The sequence below is a fragment of the Bufo gargarizans genome, chromosome 9 (genome assembly GCF_014858855.1).
Source record: "Bufo gargarizans isolate SCDJY-AF-19 chromosome 9, ASM1485885v1, whole genome shotgun sequence".
In the NCBI taxonomy this organism is placed as follows: domain Eukaryota; kingdom Metazoa; phylum Chordata; class Amphibia; order Anura; family Bufonidae; genus Bufo; species Bufo gargarizans.
In genome coordinates, this window is record NC_058088.1 from 136,089,793 (window position 1) to 136,109,090 (window position 19,298).

At 43.8% G+C, this 19,298-nt stretch overlaps 1 protein-coding gene across 4 annotated transcripts in view; it reads left to right on the top strand.

The window, feature by feature from the left end:
• Positions 1–19,298, top strand: part of LOC122946794 (tumor necrosis factor receptor superfamily member 19-like) — a 239,890-nt gene that overhangs the window by 162,919 nt on the left and 57,673 nt on the right. For 3 of the 4 annotated variants that reach the window (XM_044306618.1, XM_044306617.1, XM_044306619.1), the window contains 2 exons: positions 636–776; positions 11,325–11,770. In XM_044306618.1, coding sequence (XP_044162553.1) covers positions 636–776; positions 11,325–11,770 — 587 coding nt within the window. Of the gene's footprint in view, positions 1–635; positions 777–11,324; positions 11,776–19,298 lie in introns of all 4 variants that reach the window. The other variant, XM_044306620.1, reaches the window with a different exon arrangement.

Genomic DNA, 19,298 nt, shown 5'->3' on the forward strand with positions numbered 1-19,298 from the left:
AACCTATTTCCCATTGGGGTGCACCACTCCTTACCATCCCTCCCAGAGAGCAGCAATACGTGGTGACACCTTGACAGTGTCCGGGGGACCCAGTGTAGCTTTGGGGCCATCCCAAACCGGCCACTGCACTAATCCTATAAATATCTCATATTCATCCAGCACATCAGTTGTAATGCCAGAGGTCAAAGAGTGATGAACACTGGCACTATAAGTTTAACTCTTAGACGACTGCTGCCGTACATGTACGGCGGAAGTAAAACTGGGTTTCAGCAGTTTTTTATGTAATGCTTGTGCAAGAAAAAAAAAAAAATTATATTTTTTTTGAGGGGGGGTTGTATTTTTTATTACACTTTTTTCATACGTTTGGTCATACATTAGGTAGTGTTCAGCTAATGGGTTATGTTTATGAGACATACACTTACTTGAAGGCGTTTGTTACTACATTGGAATTGGACACTTGGGAATCATTGGTCTGCAGCCATAAAAATCACAGCTAAGATGTACTGTATATTCTTCCAGAACGACCTCTATTATTTTTGCAAATATATTTTCTTTTTGGTTTTATTTATTTTGCTGAATAATGTTGTGTTTCATGAATTGAATAAACTTAGACTCTTCATCATATTATTTTGCAGCTTTCCGTAGGTCACAAGATTTAGCAGGGCAACCTCATAGAATAAATGAAGGACAAAGGGAGTCTGCACATAGCCCCCATGGGGAGCATCAAGGCCCTCCATTGTGTTTTGGCTCCACGGGCATTTCTGGACAAATGCAAGGTGAGACTTTCCTTATATTGTACAAGAATTTCTGAGCTTTTCACATTTGTACTACAGCAGTAAACATCAGAAAAGCAGGACTCATGTCTGCAATGTTTTGGCCAGAGCCTTTTTTAGGCCTGTCTAATACAGTGATAGCTGTCACATCTCATCTAAAGTAGTGGATCCCTTACATCTATAAGTCTTTATTATTATTATTATTATTATTATTATTAATAATAATAATGATAATCTTTACTTATAAAGCGCCAACAGATTCTGCAGCAACCAACTAGTAAAAAACTAATAATTCAAACAAGCATGAGGGCGCTCTTTGCAAGAGAGAAATAGAGATGACACATCAGGTAAGATGTAGGCATGTGTTGTTGAAACAACAATGATGACCATGCTGTGTGAGAAGGGTGAGTGCCCAAGATAGATCTGTAATTGTTTTTGTGGGTTAACTCTTAGATGACTGCCGCAGTACATATGGCAGAAGTTGTCTATTTAAATATGGCGCGCCGCTCATGAGCGCAGCAGATGCCATAGCCGCCTGGTGTCTGCTACTTTAAACAGCAGAGGCCCAGGGCTGATGTCTATGATCGCAATAACGCCAATCACAGACAGTTAACCTTTCAGAGGCCATGTTAATATTTGACCACATCATCTGAAGGCCTGGAATGGCTCCCCCAGGTGGTGATCAGAGGAGCCTCTTAAGAGGGGGCAAAAAAAATGTACAAAAATAATATATATATATTTTTTTTTAATTAAAATTTTAATTACCTCCTTTACCCAGTATAAAAAAAAATATAAAAAACATAAACATAATAGACCGCCATTTCCCAAAATTCCTGAACTATTGAAATATAAATGTATTTATCCTGTTTGCTTCTAGAAGACATCTCTGCTTAATCTTGTCCATTTCTACTTTCATCCCCTTCCCATTGCACATTGAAACCCGGCTAATCTCATAACCATTCGTTGTGTGTGTTCTCTTTCCTCATGCAACTGGGTGCTCTGGAACCCATGGTTGGCTTGCAACAAACTCCCCTACATTCATACATTTTTTCTTACTAATTCTCTTGAAGGGGTTATCCAAGTTCTGGCACCCCCTCCAATCAATTGTTTCATGGAGCCACCATGGTCATCATACATTGTATAGTGGCTGTGCTTGGTTTTGCACCTCAGTCTTATTGACTTCAAAGCGGCTGAGTTGAAACTAGGCCATGTGACTGATGTGCAGTGACATCACATGGCCTTCCCTTGCTGCTTTATTTATGGTGGCTTACATTTTTCTCATAACCCCAGGTCAGCATACTTCTTCCAGGTTGTTCCCCCAGGTCCATCACTTAAACTCCCATATTTTGAGGTCCATCTTCTTTCTGAGAGTGGTGGTTGTATACCACCCCCCCGGATCACCCACCCAATTCCTGGATAATTTTTTGTGCCTTGATTGCACACTTCCTGTCCTCAGAATGATCAACTCTCATTTTGGGCAACTTTTAACATCTCCATTGACAGCCCAAACTCTCCATCTGATTTCCAGTTTTTTTTTTCTCTTATCTTTTCTCTTGGCCCTTCACAACTTTGTAATGGCCCCTTTAGAATGCCCGATATAGCTAACGATTGTTGGTAAGGAAGCACTCCTTCCCGACAATTGCTTGATTATCAGTGGAAGAGATCATCGCTCGTCCCATATAGAATCATTGTTTGCAAATGATGATTTAAGTGACTGCACAAATCCATCTATTAGCCAATGAACAAGCATTTCACTTGTTCATCAAGTAATTGGCAGCACCTTTACACGGATAGTTTATCACTAACAAGCATCCAAACGTGTGGGGCATTAGTCAGCTGAAACATTGGTCAGTGTAAAAGACCCTTAGCTCTCAGACACATAAAGACAGCAACACACTTGACCTGGTTTTCTTCTTGCTGTGCTCGGTTTCTGACTTTACTAACTCTCCTCCCTTTCCCTCTGATCACAACCTTCTCTCCTTCTCTATCGAAATTCTTATCCATCTCAGCACACTCCTACTTAAGTCTACATGCCATCAACCCTCATACACCTATAGACACTCTACAGTCATCATTGTCTCCGGTCTTTTACATCTCCTGTCTAGAACTGGCTGCAAAACACTGAATGCTGAATGCCTAAGGAGAAAAATCATACCCGAGAATTTATACTGAGTACTTAGAACTTGGCCCTTCACCTCACCTCACAACATAATTCTTCTGAATCTGACCAATCATCAAACACTTTCCACCACACCCCATGCAGTTAGAAGCTCTACAAATTTATACTGAAAACTTATAACTCTGCCCTTTACCTTACCAAACATGTTTAATGTCCTTTCCACCACGTCCTTGATTCCTGACTATCCAATAATCCCCAAAATAACTAAGAGCCTTTTCACCCCCTCCTCAGTCCAAAAGTGCAGGTATCTATTACAGATCTCTTTGCTGATCTGGCCACATATTTCAAAGAGAAAATTGAAAACATCCAGCAGAAAAGCATCCTCTAAATGCTGGATCCTTTTCTCTACCGAACCATCCATCTACATTCAACCCAGTCACAGAAGAAGTCTCCAGGATTCTCTCTTCTTCTTATCCTACCACATGCACTACTGACCCTGTTCTTTCACATCTCTTCAGCTGTCTCTACTCACCTAACCAAAATTTTCCACTCCCTCTCTCTTCTGGTATGTTCCCTTCCTCTTTCAAACAATGTCATAACCTGTCTCTAATCTTCCCCTAATCTCAAAATACCTGGAATGCTTGGTCATCCACTGCCTATCTGTTAACTCTCCTTGATCCATTACAATCTATCTGGTTTCCACTCTCTATGCGCTAAAGAAACTGCCCTCACCAAAGGGCAGTTGGCCTTAAGTAGATTGCTCTCTCTTTTCTATCTCTGAAGTCTCTCTTTCAGCCTATGATTTGCTAGTTCTCCTTCTTCTCTTCTTCCTTTTGCTGTTGGTGTTCTCCAGGAACCAGTCTTAGGTCCTTTGTTCTTTTCTTTCTACGTAGAACGTATTAGACACACTATAAGTAGATTTGGTTTTCAGTACCATTTCTATACTGATAACACCAAACTATATACTTCATCCTGTCACCTCACCCCTGTATTTCAGAACACCAATGACTGTCTGCTGTCTCTATCCACATGTCCTCTATTTATCTGAAAATTAATCAGAAACTGAACTACTTATGTTTTCTCTATCTGCTAACCTTCCTAAACCTGATATCTTCATCTCAGTGTGTTGCACAACCATCACACTTAGGCAGCATGCCCGATGTTGTATTCGATCTTTTCTTCACCCCTATATTCAGTCACTTGCCTGCTTTTGCCTCATGCAGCTTAGAAGCATCTCTATAATCTGGCCCTCTTACTTTGAAAACAAGTAAAACTCTCATTGTTGCCCTGATCCATTCTCGTCTCGTGTATCCTGAATGCAGCAGCTAATTTATCTAACCGCTACTCTATGGTTCCACTCTGTGCCACAGTCATTGCACTGGTTACCCATACAGTATAGGATTCAATTTAAACAGATCATTCTTATGCACACAGCTCTCCTTAGTGCTGTACCCTCCTACATCTCTGTCTACCACCCTACCCGTGCTGTACACTCTGCAAATGATTTACGATTTCAAGACTTCTCCTGAGCTGCACCAGTTCTCTGGAATGCCCTACCCCAAGTAATTAGGTTTATTTACAACATCCACAGTTTTTGGCACTCCCAAAAACACATCTTTGTAGGGTGGTGTATCACATACCCTAATCTAACTTCTCCATTCATCCCCATCCCCCACTTCAACATAATTATTCTGAATCTGACCCATCATCAGACACTTTCCACCAGACCCCATGCAGTCAGAAGCACTACAAATATTGGCTAGTGACTGGCTCATGCAACTTTATACAAACCGGATTCCAAAAAAGTTGGGACACTAAACAAATTGTGAATAAAAACTGAATGCAATGATGTGGAGATGGCAAATGTCAATATTTTATTTGTAATAGAACGCAGATGACAGATCAAACATTTAATCCAAGTAAATGTATCATTTTAAAGGAAAAATACGTTGTTTCAAATTTTCACGGTCTCAACCAATCCCCAAAAAGTTGGGACAAGTAGCAATAAGAGGCTGGAAAAAGTAAATTTGAGCATACCGAAGAGCTGGATGACCAATTAACACTAATTTGGTCAATTGTCAACATGATTGGGTATAAAAAGAGCTTCTCAGAGTGGCAGTGTCTCTCAGAAGCCAAGATGGGTAGAGGATCACCAATTCCCACAATGTTGCGCAGAAAGATAGTGGAGCAATATCAGAAAGGTGTTACCCAGCGAAAAATTGCAAAAACTTTGCATCTATCATCATCAACTGTGCATAACATCATCCGAAGATTCAGAGAATCTGAAACAATCTCTGTGCGTAAGGGTCAAGGCCGTAAAACCATACTGGATGCCCGTGATCTCCGGGCCCTTAAACGACACTGCACCACAAACAGAAATTCTACTGTAAAGGAAATCACAGAATGGGCTCAGGAATACTTCCAGAAACCATTGTCAGTGAACACAATCCACTGTGCCATCCGCCGTTGCCAGCTGAAACTCTGCAGTGCAAAGAAGAAGCCATTTCTAAGCAAGATTCACAAGCTCAGGCCTTTTCACTGGGCCAGGGATCATTTAAAATGGAGTGGGGCAAAATGGAAGACTGTTCTGTGGTCAGACGAGTCACGATTCAAAGTTATTTTTGGAAATCTGGGACACCATGTCATCCGGACCAAAGAGGACAAGGACAACCCAAGTTGTTATCAACGCTCAGTTCAGAAGCCTGCATCTTTGTATGGGGTTGCATGAGTGCGTGTGGCATGGGCAGCTTGCATGTCTGGAAAGGCACCATCAATGCAGAAAAATATATTCAGGTTCTAGAACAACATATGCTCCCATCCAGACGTCATTTCTTTCAGGGAAGACCCTGCATTTTCAACAAGATAATGCCAGACCACATTCTGCATCAATCACAACATCATGGCTGCGTAGGAGAAGGATCCGGGTACTGAAATGGCCAGTCTGCAGTCCAGATCTTTCACCTATAGAGAACATTTGGCACATCATAAAGAGGGAGGTGCAACAAAGAAGGCCCAAGACAATTGAACAGTTAAAGGCCTGTATTAGAAAAGAATGGGAGAGCATTCCTATTTCTAAACTTGAGAAACTGGTCTCCTCGGTCCCCAGACGTCTGTTGAGTGTTGTAAGAAGAAGGGGAGATGCCACACAGTGGTGAAAATGGCCTTGTCCCACCTTTTTGGGGATTTGTTGACACCATGAAATTCTGATTCAACATATTTTCCCCTTAAAATGGTACATTTTCTCAGTTTAAACTTTTGTTCTGTGATTTATGTTCTATTCTGAATAAAATATTAGAAGTTGCCACCTCCACATCATTGCATTCAGTTTTTATTCACGATTTGTATAGTGTCCCAACTTTTTTGGAATCCGGTTTGTATATACTCCCCTATTTTTGTTAAAATGGCTGGACCATTGTGCAAAAGAAGCACTTTTTACCTTTTGTGTTAGGCTACTTTCACATTTGTGGCAGCGTTCTCCGGCAGGCTGTTCCGGCGGGTGAAAAGCCTGCCGGATCCTGCTGCTGCTAGTGCACGCGTGCTGCCGGAGGAGGCTGCCACTAATATGAAAGTAGCATTACCCCTATTTCCTCATAAAATGTAAGTTCTTGTTAGCTGGGTTTCCTCATGTTTTAACCCCTCCCCGACCAGCGCCATAATAGTACGGCACGCTGATCGAGCGGGTGCTATGCGCCGGCATCGGTGAAAACACTGATGCAGGCGCATTAACCCCTTCTATGCTGTGGTCAGCGCTGACTGCGACATTGAAGGGGTTTGCTGTGGTTGAGGGAGCCCATTGGTCTCCGAACTGCTGTGGCGGGGACCCAATTGGTGAGAAGGCAGCCAGATGCCGTGCAGAGGCTGCCCAATGCCTTGTACGGCATCAGGGCCTGCCTTCTACGGGTGCCCAGGAGATCTAGCCTCAGGATAGGTCTCCTAGGCAACCTGTTACTGTATTACTCTGTGTAATACACTAACAGGCAATGCATTACAATACAGATGTATTGTAATGGATTGCAGAGGTGATCAGACCCCCAAAAGTTAGTCAAAAATAAAGTTAAAAAAAAAACGTGTTTTTAACACAAAAATAAAGTTTCAAGTAAAAAAAGAAAAAACGCCCCTTTTCCCTGATTTTATAATAAAAAACAAAAAAAAACACACATATTAGGTATTTCCGCATCCGTAACGACCGGCTCTATAAATATACAAAATTAACAAACAAAGAATTCCCTCAGAGGAGTTGCTACGCGACTCTTAACCATAGTTTTAAATTTTAAACGGTCACTCAGACCAAGCGTATTTTTGCAGCTCCTCCGATTAGTAGTATTAAAACTCAATTTTATTATAATCCTTTTAAAACCAACATATTGCTGGGAACATATTAAAACCTTCAGGAGTAACGGTTTCAGGGTCAGTTGCCAGTTACCATATGTTTATCTTATACTTCTTGTGTCTACACCTTCATGATCGTTTTAATTGTGTATTGGTAGAACATCTCTTAATGTTGAGACCTAGTGGCGGGCTCCCTGATTTACTCCTGCCTAAAAATCACAACCTGTGTCCCTACATGTTTCGCCGAGCCTGTCGGCGTCTTCAGGGGAAACTAAACAGGTGTTAGTTTCCTGTTTAGTTTCCCCTGAAGACGCCGACAGGCAACGCACCCGCCTCAAAAATATGACGCCCGTGTGAAAGAGGCCTAAGCCTTCTAACGTTCTAAAAAAATAAAGTGACATTTACAAACTTATGCCAACATAAAGTAGACATATGGGGAATGCTAAGTAATAAATATTTTATGAGGTATCGCTTTCTGTTTTAAAAGCAGAGAAATCAAAGTTTTGAAAATTGCTAATTTTTAAAAGAAAATTGTAAATTTGGGATTTTTTTCATAAATGAAGGTTAAATATATTGACTCAAATTTATGATTATCATGAAGTACAATGTGTCACGAGAAAACAATCTCAGAATGGTTTGGATAAATAAAAGTGTTCCAAAGTTATTACCACATAAAGTGACACATTTCAGATTTACAAAAAAAAGCCTGGGCAGGAGGGTGAAAACTGGCCTGGGGTTTGTTTGGCCTGGGGCTTGTATGTTTGTACATGAACCCTATGATTGTAAAGCGCTGCGGAATTTGTTGGCACTACATACACTGAACAAAAATATGCACGCAATACTTTCGGTTTTGATCCCATTTTGCATGAGCTGAACTCAAAGATCTGAAATATTTTCTACATACAACATGACCCATTACTCTCAAATATTGTTCACATATCTGTCTAAATCTGTGTTATTGAGCACTTCTCCTTTGCCGAGGGAGGGGGGCAGAAAACCAGTCAGTATTTGGTGTGGCTACCATTTGCCTCACGCAGTGCAACACATCTTTGTCACATAGAGTTGATCAAGTTGTTGATTGTGTGTCACGGAAGGTGTACAGAAACTAGAAGACACAAAATGAAGATCTGACTGACTGGATCCAAAACTAAGGAACCAAAGGGTAAGCCCTGTAACAGACCTGGCTCTCTCCCTTACTGCTCAGCCTATGCAACAATCTCTATGGTAGATGATTCCATATCCTCGTTCCTCGACTGTATGACACCTGAACACCCTATAATAGTGAGGGGACACGACCACCGGCTCCCTACACTTAATACGGAGGGAGTCAGGGTCACCTAGGATCCAGCAAACAGGAAAACACAAATGAATGACCAAACTTATCTGTAGAAGACTCAGTAGTAGCATCCAGCATCATGCACACACTCCAGGAAGTTGTATAAACCGCAAAGTGATGCAGTATGGGAAGGGATTTAAAGGGATGCAATCATGCAACTACATTACAGCTGAGAGAGGCTAACGAGATGAGGAAACGAAAGCAAAACAAAAAAAACAAAAGAAACCTCAAGTAGGAGGTTCTGAAGAACGTCTGTCAGAGCTTCTCAGATGTCTGGTGGTGACATTATGGCCTGTGGAATGTTGGTCCACTCCTCTTCAATAACTGTGCGAAGTTGCAGAATATTGGCAGGAACTGGAACACGCTGTCAGGTACGCCGATCCAGAGCATCCCAAACATGCTTAATGGGTGACATGTCCGGTGAGTATGCTGGCCATGCAAGAACTCAGATGTTTCCAGCTGACAGGAATTGTGTACAGATCCTTGCAATATGCTGCCGTGCATTATCATGCCGCACCATGAGGTGATGGCTGTGGATGAATGGCACAACAATGGGCCTCAGGATCTCACCACGGTATCTCTGTGCATTCAAGATGCCATCAATAAAATGCACCTGTGTTCATTGTTCATAACATACGCCTGCCCATACCATATCCCCACGCCACCATGGGCCACTCGATCCACAACGTTGACGTCAGCAAATCGGTCACCCACACGACACCACACACGCTGTCTGCCATCTGCCCTGAACAGTGAAAACCGGGACTCAACCGTGAACAGAACACCTTTCCAACGTGCCAGACGCCATCGAATGTGAGCATTTGCCCACTCAAGTCAGTCACGACAAACTGCAGTCAGGTCCAGACCCCCATGGGGATGATGAGCATGCAGATGAGCTTCCCTGAGACGGTTTCTGACAGTTTGTGCATAAATTCTTTGATTATGCAAACCAATTGTTACTGCAGCCGTCCAGGTGACTGGCCTCAGACGATCATAGAGGTGAACATGCTGGATGTGGAGTGGTTACACGTGGTCTGCGGTTGTGAGGCCAGTTGGATGTACTGCCAAATTCTCTGAAACACCTTTGGAGATGGCTTATGGTAGAGAAATGAACATGCATTGCACCGGCAACAGCTCTGGTAGACATTCCTGCAGCCAGCATGCCAATTGCACGCTTCCTCAAACGTTGCAACATCTGTGGCATTGTGCTGTGTGATCACTCCACATTTCAGAGTGACCTTTTATTGTGGGCAGTCTAAGGCAATATTCTATTCTATGCAATATTCATGCTGTCTAATCAGCACCTTCATATGCCACACCTGTGAGGTGGGATGGATTATCTCGGCAAAGGAGAAGTGCTCACTAACACAGATTGAGACAGATTTGTGAACAATATTTGAGTAATGGGTCTTTTGTGTATGTAGAAAATGTTTCAGATCTTTGAGTTCAACTCATGCAAAATGGGATCAAAACCGAAAGTGTTTATATTTTTGGTCAGTGTAAATAAAGGGCATGACAACTCCACTTGGTGCAAAGTATAACAATACCTTAAAGGGTTTCTGCCATGAGAAATAATGTTATGTAGCTGACTGACATTTGCGATGTTCTAATGTCAGCAGTACATAACTGTATGCTTTATAACTCCATGCCATGCCTGACTTTTAAAATATGCTAATGAGCCTCTAGGTGCTGCTGGATCGTTGCTTCATCACATAGAGGCTCAGTCTGCTCACCCTTTGGCACTTGGCACACCCTGGTCCAGTTGATTGACTTTCGAGTTCTCCTCATCGTCCTGTAAATCCCGTGCCTGCGCCCTCCTGTTCAGTATTCGGCGCAGTGCGTGAAGGACACGCTCCTGCTGCTGTCTTCCTCATTGCGCCTGCGCCGAAGGAAGTAAGCCAGCAGCAGGAGCGCGTCCTTCACTCACTACGCCTTTGGCTAATACTAAACTGGACGGCGCAGGTGTGGGATTTACGGGACACTGAGGAGAACACGAAAGTCAATGAACTGGACCTGTGCCAAAGGGTGCGTAGACCGAGCCTCTAGGTGCTGAAGCAAAGCCCTAATAGCACCTAGAGGCTCATTAGCATATTTTGATAGTCTTTATTTTAAGAGATCGGCGGCAGGCAAGGAGTTATAAAGCACATCACTAATGTCAGTCAGCTACATAACGTTATGTCTCATGAAAGAAACCCTTTAAATTGACGCATATTTGTGTTCTTCTTTTTGTTCTGTTTTTGAAGAGAGATTATTGCAGGGTATGAGAGAACTTTGCATAGACGATTGGTCAATATTATTTATTGGGCTAGAATTTCGGCCACAGTAGAAACAGCAAGGGGCACTACCAGAGAAGAAAATACAATATAATGTGCATTAAAACCTAACAATATTTTTATTGCATTTAGATATATATATATATATATATATATATATATATATATATTTCATATACCTTGTTGATTGTACTATAATACTTTTACGTTGCATAAGCCCTTTTATTTTTTACATGGAATGCAGTGAATTACAGTGAATTGGGCCGTGTTGATGTACTGTACACATCCTATGGACAATAAAAGGGTTTTTATCTGGGGGGAAAAGGCAGATCAACTGGAAAATCTCTTTGTGTTTGTATACACTTCATCTGACTGATCAGCATATAGAGTCATTTTAATTGACTGAGAAATAAGCCCATATACCAGTAGTGTAAGATCTATAACGAAAGGCAAAATTGTGAAAACATTTTCATTTTGAATTTGCTCAATACCAGGACCGCTGGAGGAAGGACAAGTGATTTCAAAGAGCATTACCTCAAATTCCTGCACAGTTTCCACTGTATTATGTTCTCTGCCGCCATCTGTGGAGCTCTGTGCCATACCCTCTCCTCCTGTGAAGCCTCACTATTCCCGTAGTGTATCAGAGACTCAACCATTGATCCGAAATTCAGGTTGCAGTGACTGCTTCTCTGGTTGTGGACCTTCCCCGGATCCCAACCAGGGTGTGGTAGAACCACTCTCAACACAGACTCATTCCTGTGCATCAGAGAAGCAGCACTGGTTTCATGCACCTGTTGAATGCACTGAACTGGATTTAGAGACCTTCTCCTCAGAAGATGCCAACCAGGCTCATCCAAGAATTTACAAGAATTTACATAAAGAAAGGGGGCTGCATATCTGTTCCTGCACCACGTCTGGCGAATCCACCACTAAGGATGAGGTAAGGTGCCTATGTCAGTTTGAGGTAATATCTGTCTCTTCCTTATTGGTAATCTGAGCCATTTTGCACACTAAGTACAATTCCTTTAAATCTTGCAACAATGAGAACTGATTAGTACTGATTAGTACAAGTACTGAATTGTTAAATGTTCCAACTTATTGGACTGTCATGGAAAAATATTGCAGTTTTTCTGCAATATGTTTTTACCAAAGTGTACGATTATCTGATGCTGGATTACCACACTTGGGAATAATCAGGCTGGTTCACACTACATTTACAGGTTACCTTTGGTAGGACTGCTTAATATATGCCCCAGATGTATGCATTTTTATATAAAAAAAATTGCTCCTAGAAAAGCTTTCAAGTTTATTTCATTCTTAACCGCTTAATGATCTCCCATATGACTTTTCACGCAGACATTAAGGGGCCTTATTCTAGGCCACAGCCCTTTTACAGCAACCTAGAATAATCTCAGCCTGGATCTCATATGACTGTGCTGATTGGAACTGTTTAAATGGCCAGGATGTATATAAGTGCTGATCCTGATTAGGATCGCAGGGTCTGTAAACGGCAGCCAGGGTTCCAATGAAGGACCCCAGGTCTGACCTGTGTATATTGCGTATTAGAAAGATTACCGGTAGGTAGATAGTTTGCCTTTCAGTTTCTACTGACAGCATAGTACTCTGTACTATATACAATACAGTGTATGATGGAAGTAATCAAAAAATTGCAAGCCAGAGTCTCCCTGTGGGACTAATAAGTGGTGAGGTTTTGTTTAAAAAAAAAAAAAAAAAAAACTCAGTTTTTTTAGAATATTAAAAAAAAAATGCTTTTCGATAGGAAAAAATGAAATCCCCTTCACATATTTGGCATCTAGTAATTTATCCTGCACAGTGAACGCAGTAAAAAATAAAATAATAATAATGCTGGAATAACTATTTTTGCATATTTACCACCCAAAAAATACAACTAAAAGCAGCCAAAAATATTATGTACCCCAAAATGAAACCTTTGAAAATTATACCTCACACAGCTCTGTAGAAAGAAAAATAAAGTTTTGGGTATTTGGATGCAGTAACGCAAAAACTTTTTTATTTATTTATCGTACAAAAGTAGAAAAAACTATATGTATTTGGTATTGCTATAATTGTACTGATCCAAAGAGTTATCAGGTCAGCAAAGCTATGGCAGAATGGGCCTCATACCTCCGCACAGGTATCCTCATGGAAGAACCAAAAGAAGAACTGGTAGATAATGCCCTTCAGATTTGCCAAGCAAGCTCCTACATCTGTGAAGTGCCCCTGGATGCAGCTTAATTGATAGCACACTTCTGTGGCTTTCTTGTTGGACTGCAGGTAATGCTTCCCAAAAAAGCAGTCACGACCTTCCTTTTCTGGTTCGCCATCTGTTTGATAAGGAACCAGACAAGATAATTTTGGATGCCACTGGGGGTAAAAGTACCCACCTGCCGCAAAATTAGGCAGCCTGTGCTAATGGCTCTAAAGGACTAGGCCTTATTTTTGCTCCTTTCGCTGCTTTCTAAGCTGGCAAGCTTCGGACTCTAAATATCCTCTGGACCAAAGAAGGAAACTGTCCTATAAGCCATGCTCCTTATAGAGGCCTCATAGCATTTTCTACCAAGTCCAGGTCTGCATGCCCTCATCTGAGCCTGCTTGTATGGGAACTGGTTGCATCTAGTGTTGATCGAGCACCAAAGTGCTTGGATACTCGAGTCGAACACCCTGGGATACTCGGGTGCTCTACCGAACACTCGATCACAATTGTAGTCAGTGGGAGAACCCGAGCATTAAACCAGGCACCCCCTACTCTGAAGAGGGGAGGGTGTCTGGTTCACAGGAAAAGGTCAGATATTGATGGAAACACCACTGAAATGGTTCGGGAACATCATGGGGAGGATGTCTGGATGCATCTTGGACTCCCAAATCGCTGCTGGGAACGATGTTGTCCGAGTAGTACCCACTTTTACAGACTGACAATAATATGCACAAAACCGAAGATAAAATCGATTTTAGAGGAAAAATTGTTAGGAAACATTCTTTCCTGTACATTTACTTGTATATAAAGTGTAAGTGCTGCCAAAAATTACACGGAAAAGGCATTCCGATACAACCTGTATATCACATAAAGGAGGGCCTCATTCACATTGTGGTACAATTGTTCAGGTAGTGGGACTCCTACACTCATAAAGTGTCACTACCAGAGCTTTGAGACGTTCTCACAGCTCTGTGTCTCCACCCCTGTGATGATGTCACTTAGAGTTTGGAGGGGTTCTCACTGTTCTGTTTCTCCGCCCCTGTGATGAGGTCTTTACTCCCAGCTGTTCCTCCTGCGTTTTATTTCCCTGCCTTTAAATCACCCCTCCTCCTATTGCAGGGCGTGGGTTATATTTCTCTTTTCAGTTGTAGCTCTGCCTTGAGTATCTTCACTTGTTAAGCTATTACTTCTCTGGACCTGTGTTCTGTTGCTGCAAGCACCCCGGATATTGCCAGCGGCCCTTGGATCCGTCTTCTCTGCGGCTGCAGCTCCATCAGCTAAGTGTGCAGACATTGTTGTGTTCCTGGTGATTTTCTGACTGGATCTGAGGTGGCCACGGTTCCCTCCATATTCTGAGCAGGGCATCGGTGGCCGTGCCCCTTCCACTTGTGTAGGGGTTACAGGGCTCATCAGTCTTAGGCACGCGGGCATGCCTCGTTCCACCACATGGATCCGGGCATGTGCTTTAGCAGCATAGGGAGAGTGTTGAGGGTCTGACAGGGGTCACCCTTTCTCTTCCCTAGTTTGGGTCCAGTCAGTAGCTCCTTTTACTGTGTATGCTCTTGTTACCCTTAAACAGCCGTGACATTATAATCCACCAAAACCGTCCTTGTTGACATGGATCTGCTTTCTGGCTTGGCTGACCGCATGCAGGGTCTTTCTTTGGAAGTAGCGGATCTCCGTCAATCTGTGACTCAGCTACAAGCATTGGGCTCTGCTCCGGCTCATGGAGTCTGTTGCGAGCCAAAGGTCTCACTTCCGGAAACGTTCTCCGGGGGCAGTGAGAATTTTGTTCGCTTCAGAGAGGCATGTAAACTCCATTTTTGTTTGTGTCCCCACTCCTCTGGTAATGAGGAACAGAGGGTGAGGATTGTCATCTCCCTGCTCAGGGGTAATGCTCAGACTTGGGCTTTTTCGCTGTCATCAGGGGATCCTTCCCTTCAATCCGTGGAAAGATTTTTTGTGGCCCTGGGGCAGATATATGATGACCCGGATCGTGTTGCTCTGGCAGAATCGAACTTACCATCGACCATCGAAAAAATTATGGTTGAGGGTCTGCTGCTGAGCTGACTCTCTAAAACATTAGGGGCGAGTGCCTGCTGCTGATCTGACCATAGAAAAAATTATGGGCAAGGGCCTGCTGCTGAGCTGACCATCGAAAAAATTATGGTTGAGGGCCTGCTGCTGAGCTGACCCTCTAAAATATTAGGAGCGAGGGCAGCCTAATAAGAATATTGATATGATGGAGGAGGAGGACGATGAGAAAATGAAGATTGAACCATATACCATTTTTTTGTGGTGGAAGGGGTGCATGGGAATACAGTGTAAAAGCCACATTTAAATTGCCTTTATGTTCAGCCGATTTCCTCTGGTGGAGTAGAGAAGTCAGTGGCAATCCAGGCCTTGTTCATTTTTATAAGAGTCAACTGGTCAGCATTTCCAGTTGACAGGCGGATGCGCTTATCAGTCATTACGCCCCCAGCAGCACTAAATAATTACTCTGACAAAACGCTGGCGGCAGGGCAGGCCAGCACCTCCAAGTCGTAGAGTGCCAGTTCGTGCCATGTGTCCAGCTTGGACACCCAGTAGTTGTAAGGCACAGAGGGATCATTGATGACCAGTCTGCTACGTACTTCTTCACCATCTTCCAAAAATTTTCCCTCCTTGTGACAGTAGGCCGCGCATCAGGTTGAGGGTGCTGGCGGGGTGTCATGAAACTGTTGCAGGCCTTGCAGAGTGTTGCCCTGCCTCTGTTGGAACAGCTGTGTGTTCCCCTCATCTCCCCTCCTTGGTTCCTTGGTTGCCCAAGGAAATACACACTCTGCCGGCAGCGTTGTAAGCTGGAAATTTTGGGAGCAATTTTTCCACAAGGGCCTTTTGGTATTGCGCCATTTTGCTAGTCCTCTCCACCACAGGAATGAGAGATGAGAAGTTCTCTTTGTAGCGAAGGGTGAACAACCAGTAATCGGTGTTGGCCAAAATGCTTACAACGTGAGGGTCACGGGAAAGGCAGCATAACAAAAAATCAGCCATGTGTGCCAGAGTCCTAACAGACAAGATTTCACTGTCCTCATCAGGAGGATGACTCTCAATCTCCTCATCCGCTTCCTCCTCTTCTGCCCATTCACGCTGAGCCAATGGAATAAACCTGCTATGGGTACTACCCTTTGTAGCGGAGACAACCGTCTCCTGCTCCTCCTCATCCAATTTGCGCTAAGACGAAATAAGGGTGGTCTGGCTATCCAATCACAGAAAAGAATGCACTATAATAATGGATGCAAGCATGACATATGGACTAAGCCCTCACTCTCTTGATAAAATCTGAGACACCTGGTCACCCGTTTTGCTCCTAGTTTGCCCCACCTATCTAATAGGCGACCTTGATTATGGTGGTACATATAGGTGTGTGTGCTCCTCCTCCCACAGGTTGCTTTTGCACATGGAGGTAACTAGGAGCAACACACTATATGTGCGGGGTCTGCACTCGTGAACATAAATGCATAACGACATAGGCAGGTTTAGCTAGAACCCACCTGAACTGAGACCACCTTGTCGCTTGGTAGGTGGGCTTAGATGTGTTTTGATCAAAATGTATTGACCAAGTGTCTCAGATTTTGACAAGAGAGTGAGGGCTTAGTCCGTATGTTATGCTTGCATCTATTATTATAGTGCATTATTTTCTGTGATGATATATATATATATATATATATATATATATATGTAGCCATGTACATCATGCATGATGTTCTATCATTTTTTTCTGTGGTCTGGCTATCCCCCATTTCCACCTCTTCTACATGCAAAGTGTCCGTCTTCATTGTGAGCAGCGAGCGTTTTAGTAGACACATAAGTTGGATGGTTAAGCTGATAATAGCGCCATCGCCGCTCACCATCTGTGCTTATTCTTCAAAGTTGTGTAAAACCTCACTGAGGTCAGACATCCGTGCCCACTCCTCGCTTGTGAAGAGCGGCAGCTGACTGGATAGGCGATAAACATGTTGCAAGCTGGTATTCCACTATTGCCCTCTGCTGCTCACAAAGCCTGGCCAACATGTGGAACATGGAGTTCCAGCGCGTGCTCACGTCGGCACAACAGTCGGTGAGCTGGCAATTGCAAGCGCTGCTGCAGTGCTGCCAGACCGACGACAGCTGTAGATGACTTTCAGAAAAGGACACACAGGTGGCGCACCTTCACCAGTAGCTCAGGCAAATTGGGGTAGGTTTTGATAAACCGCTGAACTACTAAGTTTAACACGTATGGTATGTGTGTGAGCTTGCCGAGCTCCAAAGCCGCCACCAAGTTACGGCCATTATCAGACACAACCATGCCTGGTTGTAGGTTGAGTACGAGAGCCACAGCTCAGTCTGGTCCCTTATACCCTGCCACAGCTCTGCGGCGGTGTGCTGTTTGTCACCTAAGCAAATAAGTTTTAGCACAGCCTGTTGCCGCTTCCCCACTACAGTTCTACACTGCGTCCAGCTACTGACTGATGGCTGACTGGTGCTGCAAGATGACAGTTCAGAGGTGGAAGTGGAGGAGGAGGAGGAGGAGGAGAAGGGGGGTTGCAGCCACTAATGTAGGTAGTGGAAATCCTGATTGAAGTTAGGCCCGCAATCCTTAGCATCGGTAGCACCTGTGCCATCCCAGGTTACGACTCGCTCCCGGCCTCCACAACGTTCACCCAGTGTGACGTCAGGTAAATGTAGTGTCCTTGGTCAAAAGCACTTGTCCATGTGTCAGTCGTTAAGTGGACCTTTACAATAACTGCGTTGGTCATTGCACGGGTGATGTTACGGGACACATGCTGGTGTAAGGCGGAGACGACACGACAGGCAAAATAGTGGCGGCTGGGGACAGCCGCCTCCATCGGGTGGCGGAAGGCCTCAGTGTCCACAAGCCTAAATGGCAACATTTCCAGGGCAAGCAATTTGGAAAGGTGCTCATTTAGTTCTATGGCCTGTGGGTGGGTGGCTGGGTATTTGCGCTTTCATTCAAAGGTCTAGGGTATAGACATCTGTACGCTGCGCTGAGACACAGATGTGGATGTGCTAGCTAATGGTTGTTGCAAAAGTCCAGGTGCAGGGCGGAAGGCATGCGGGCCTGCGTCTTGGACAGGAGATTGGCCACCACGTAACACAGGGGAAGAGGAGGCAGTGGTGTGACCTGCAGACACTGATTGTGAACCCAGGCGTTCGGCCCACCTATTAGGGTGCTTTGATGCCATGTGGCGGATCATGCTGGTGGTGCTGACATCAGCAGCAAAAAATTTAGAATGGACTTTTGGGTCTCTACAATAGCACGCAATTTAGCGCAGGTTGCGCTAAAAATTTATATTGCTGTTGGACACAACAATAGTCCTTAAAAGGACTTTTGGGTCTCTAACATCAACCCTGCCTAACAAAAAAATAAAGATCCATTCGCTACACTATCTGTCGCTTCTACAGCACAGCTCTCCCTGACTAAGACTGGCCGAAGCACGTGTCATTGGGTGCTTTACCCGATGATGCTTTCCGGCCAGCCAATCACTGTAATGCCAGTAACCAACATGGCCACAGCATTACAGTGAGTGGCAGCATTTACCTGCACGTTTATTGGCTGCGTAGCAGCCAACAAATGTGCGGGGAGGAGACTTGAGCATCGCGCTCAAGCACACGCGGTATTCGGCCGAGCATGCTCGATCAACACTAGTTACATCTGTTTTCAGAGATCTAGCTTACCCACATTTCAGATGCCTGTGTATGAGAGACACAAAATAGATTTCTCCACATTTCCCTCTTGTCTTTTCTGAACATCCACCCAGCTTACCAAGACAAGGCCTAGTCACTGTTCCAAGTCATCTATACCCTACTTCAGGCATGTCTAAACTGCGGCCCTCCAGCTGTTCCAAAACTACAACTCCCAGCATGCCTGGATAGCTTACAGCTATTAGAGCATGCTGGGAGTTGTAGTTTTGCAACAGCTGGAGGGCCGCAGTTTGGACATGCCTGCCCTACTTTCTCAGGGAGTAATCATGTCGTGTCCCAGCAAAAAATATTTAATGGGTTTTATTCAAACCTTTTTGTGGTTCCTAAGAAAGAGGGTTCAGTGCTGGATCACAAGATCCTCAACAGGTTTGTCAGCATTTTACATGGAGTCTCTGAGCTTGTTTTTTGCTTCTATGAAGATTGGAGAATTTGTGTTTTCTATAGGCATCCAAGATGCCTGTCTTCATGTTCCAATCAGTGTCCTGTACCAGCATAACTTTAGATTTGC